Source organism: Setaria italica, chromosome VI (assembly GCF_000263155.2).
Source record: "Setaria italica strain Yugu1 chromosome VI, Setaria_italica_v2.0, whole genome shotgun sequence".
In the NCBI taxonomy this organism is placed as follows: domain Eukaryota; kingdom Viridiplantae; phylum Streptophyta; class Magnoliopsida; order Poales; family Poaceae; genus Setaria; species Setaria italica.
Window position 1 is genome coordinate 24,971,447 of NC_028455.1, and position 3,766 is coordinate 24,975,212.

General features: G+C 53.4%; 1 protein-coding gene across 1 annotated transcript; it reads left to right on the forward strand.

Moving 5' to 3' along the window:
• The first annotated feature begins 951 nt into the window (after positions 1-951).
• LOC101782874 (momilactone A synthase) lies at positions 952-2,514 on the forward strand. The gene is made up of 3 exons (XM_004973326.2): positions 952-1,211; positions 1,301-1,384; positions 1,522-2,514. Exons 1-3 carry the CDS (start codon positions 1,033-1,035, stop codon positions 2,339-2,341), a joined length of 1,083 nt encoding a protein of 360 aa, XP_004973383.1. The 5' UTR covers positions 952-1,032; the 3' UTR covers positions 2,342-2,514.
• Positions 2,515-3,766: the final 1,252 nt, after the last annotated feature.

Sequence of the window (3,766 nt, forward strand, 5' to 3'; positions counted from 1 at the left end):
GTTGAAGCTCAACAATTTTGGGAAAATGTTGAGGCTCAACATTTTTGGAAAATGTTGCTCAACATTTCTAAAAAATAGAGGTTCAACTTTTTCGAAAAAATATTGATCATCCGTTGAAAATGTTAAACGGGTCATCATCAGTTGAGCCTCGACTAGGTCTTGCTGAACTTTATAGTTCAATCACTTATAAGAACCCAGGCAGGGGTGGAGGAGAGAGAGAACGGCGGGCTGGATGGGAAGAGGCCTGGCCTGTGTACATGTCATGGAAACATATTCGTGTCATGGAAACATATCGAATGCTTTTACGTTTTCTCTTTGTGAGTGGATTACGCCGTTTCGTTTTTTCGGTGATGGAAGAACAGGGGGTTACGTGGCATCGATTTGTAATAACAAAAAAATTCGTGTTGAAATCCGATTTCATATCACAGTGTTGCATTCCTTCCACCACATTGCGTATAGCTTTGAATGCTCCTATAGTGTACCACAAGCCAATCTAGTCTTATTATCGTATTATTGTGAATCCAAAGTATTTTGTATTGTAATTTCACACGTCTAGCAATTGTTCCAAATTTTTCGATAAAGACAATCATTATGAATTAGGTCCTCGATGAAGATATTTGTGCCAACTAACATGGGCTAATTGGAGAAGTGTTAAATGTACACAAGGTCAGAGATGTTGTAGCGAAAAGTAATTCTTTGCGACCATTTTCGGTGGGGATTTTATTCTCAATAAATGAAATGACACATGAACAAATATGATAACATGGTAACAAAGTTTTTGAAAAAACTTACCCAGATTTGTGTGTGGCAAGCAATACCATCCAGGTCACACAAGCCTAGCACCACCAGCACACACACCAGGGAAAGCGTCACATCCCAACCAACAACACAGTGACGGGCTAACTACATAACATGGGCCTGGAACACTAGGAGCCTCAGCAGATGGGCGCCATTTGTTTCTAGTTCTAACGACCGACCGCTTGAGAAGGTGATGCGAGTGACATCGCACAAGACGACTAGAACGGACACCAAATGAAAGCCAGCACTCTAACTGCCCTCCTCAAGAAGGCTCGCCGCGCGCAACTGCAATTAACCAGCTGGATCGTCGAGACGAACCTCAGCTTGCTCCTTGTTAGGACTGTATCTGCTCAGCAAACAAGCGAGTGGGCAGTGGGCACCATGTTCATCAGAGCCTTGCAATTGGTTGTCAGGTAACTGGGCTCAGAGTTTGGTTAATTTTGATTGATGTTTACGAGAAGCTCTAAAATATCTCGATGGATTTCGTGTCATGTTCTTGCAGGGAGAAGAAGAGCGGGGTCATTGCGTCAGGATGCTTGGGCGTCGTCAATGCCTTCTCCTCTGCTTCGGCCGCTCAGAGTCAGAGGTTCACTTCACTCTCTTGCACAGCCTTCATGGAATCGCTAGTGCTCTGTGGCGCATCGTTGATGGAATTGAAGTCTCCTGTGCTCTTCAATTTCTTATACTCGTTCATGACTAGCGGGAGGATTCTTTTGTTTTCAGGCTGGCTGGAAAGGTCGCCGTCATTACCGGGGGCGCGAGCGGCATCGGCAAGGCGACGGCCGCCGAGTTCGTCAGGAACGGCGCGAAGGTCGTCATCGCCGACGTCCAGGACGAACTCGGTCACGCCGTCGCCGCGGAGCTCGGCCCGGACGCGGCGAGCTACACCCGCTGCGATGTCACCGACGAGGCGCAGGTCGCCGCGGCTGTGGACCTCGCGGTGGCCCGCCACGGCCAGCTCGACGTCATGTTCAACAACGCCGGCATCGGGGGGAACCACGGGCCACCACCGCCGCTCGACGCCGTGGACCTCGCCGAATTCGACCAGGTGATGGCGACCAACGCCCGGGGCGTTCTGGCCGGGCTCAAGCACGCCGCACGCGTCATGGTCCCGCGTCGCCGCGGCAGCATCATCTGCACTGCGAGCACCACCAGCTTGGTGGGCGGCATCGCGGCCCCCGCGTACGGCGCGTCGAAGGCGGCGGTGGCCGGGCTGGTGCGCACCGTGGCGGTGGAGCTGGCGCGCTCCGGGGTGCGCGTCAACGCCATCTCTCCTCACATCATCCCGACGCCGCTGGTCATGGAACCCCTCGCCTTGTTGTTGCCCGGGAAGAGCGCCGAGGAGCTCAGGCGGCTCGTTGAGGTGGGCATGAACGTGACGGTCGGGGGGACGGTGCTGGAGGTGGACGACGTCGCGAGGGCGGCGGTGTACCTGGCGTCCGACGAATCCAAGTACGTGAACGGGCACAACCTCGTCGTCGACGGCGGTTTCACGGTGAGCAGAAGCCTCGAAAATGCCGGCGGCAGCACGACGAGGGAGTGAAGGGAGAGCCGGCAGATTTCGTGGGCTCTTCACGGAATAAAAACTGCGTTCTTGACTTCCTGTGCACAAGAACAGCTCAGTGTTGAGCAACGCTGTGATCGACGGAGTATGTTGTTTCTTTTCCTGATATCTTTCACCATACAACCAATTGGCGGAGTTATAAAACGAGAAAACCATCTCGCCCCCGCGTCTGCCCCGCTGGCGGCACGGGTGTGGCTCCCTTGACGGGCCGCTAGCAGGCCCGGCCCGCAACTCCCCAGTTCGCCTTCGTCCTGTCCTGCCCAAGCAGGCGGCTACGATGAAGGCAGCTGTGGGTAGGCCTGGTAACGGACCTTGTATACCCAAGGGCCGTAAGGGCCTCCAAACTCATGGTCTGTGATTTACGGATCCTATATGGGCTCTTGTAGAAAAGGGCCGAATCAAATCGGATTGTTTGTTAAAGGGCTGGATTATAGCTGTGGCTTGAGCCCAATGTGTGGATGGTGAGTGATAGGGCTGGCCCGCAGATCAGATATGATAGGTACCTGCTAGGGTTGATTTCGGATCTTTTGATGAGAGAGGCGTGGGATAACTCGATTGGTCGATGGAGGCGACGTTCACGGTCCAACTATAGCCTTCCAAGCTGCGCCTTAGCAACCGATACACCACCTCCAATGGCTGCCGCGAGCTTGTGGAGCGCGTCACCTGGCCATTAGGGCACTCGTCCTGCAAGCAATCGAAGAACTAGGAAAAACAAGTATAACAAGTACTAAATTTACTAGATGAAGATGAAGGTTTCAAATTCAATCTCAAATAAGGTGCGGTTTTGAAGACAACAAGACGGGCGGTTGATCCAGCACGCGCGCTTATAAGTAGTAGCGAGAGTTAAACTTGATCTAAACAAAACCTAACTGTTCTTGATGACGGCTAAGGGGTATATGAAGGTGGGAGGATGACCACCAGGGTGTTGGGGTTGTGCTCTATAACATCCGCAGAAATCACCAATTAAAATCATCCGTTAAAAATCGTTTTCAAAATCTTTTTACCGCTGAGCTCCCGGATATCGAAAACTTTCCCAGCGATTTCGCCGTCCCGGCACCTAAGCCGACAGCCATCATCTTTACCCGTGCCCGTAAATCTCGCCGTGTGCCGTCGTCAGACCGCCGCGCGCGTGCTCCGACCGCGTGCCGCAATGGCCGCCGGTTCCCCCTCTTTCTTTCTCTGTTTCCTCCCTCTTTCTTTCTTTTTCCTATTCCTTCTCCTTTCTTTTTCTTCTTCCTCCTCCTCCTTCTCTCTCCTCCTCTCTTCTTCTTCCTAGCGCCTCCCCACCGGCGCATTTACTCCTCCCGGCGCCCACGTCTCCCTGGCGCCACGCCGCCCGCCCGCCTCGGGCCGCGCCCCTCCGCATCGCCCGACCCCGCCGACCCCGCCTCCGGCCCCGCTCCG

What these genes read in the sequence shown, in the direction of transcription:
- LOC101782874 (XM_004973326.2), top strand. Translation starts at nt 1,033, where the DNA reads ATGAAAGCCAGCACTCTAACTGCCCTCCTCAAGAAGGCTCGCCGCGCG. An exon ending in GCCTTGCAATTGGTTGTCAG is followed by an intron (nt 1,212 to 1,300) that starts GTAACTGGGCTC and finishes ATGTTCTTGCAG; the next exon opens with GGAGAAGAAGAGCGGGGTCA. An exon ending in TCGGCCGCTCAGAGTCAGAG is followed by an intron (nt 1,385 to 1,521) that starts GTTCACTTCACT and finishes TTTTGTTTTCAG; the next exon opens with GCTGGCTGGAAAGGTCGCCG.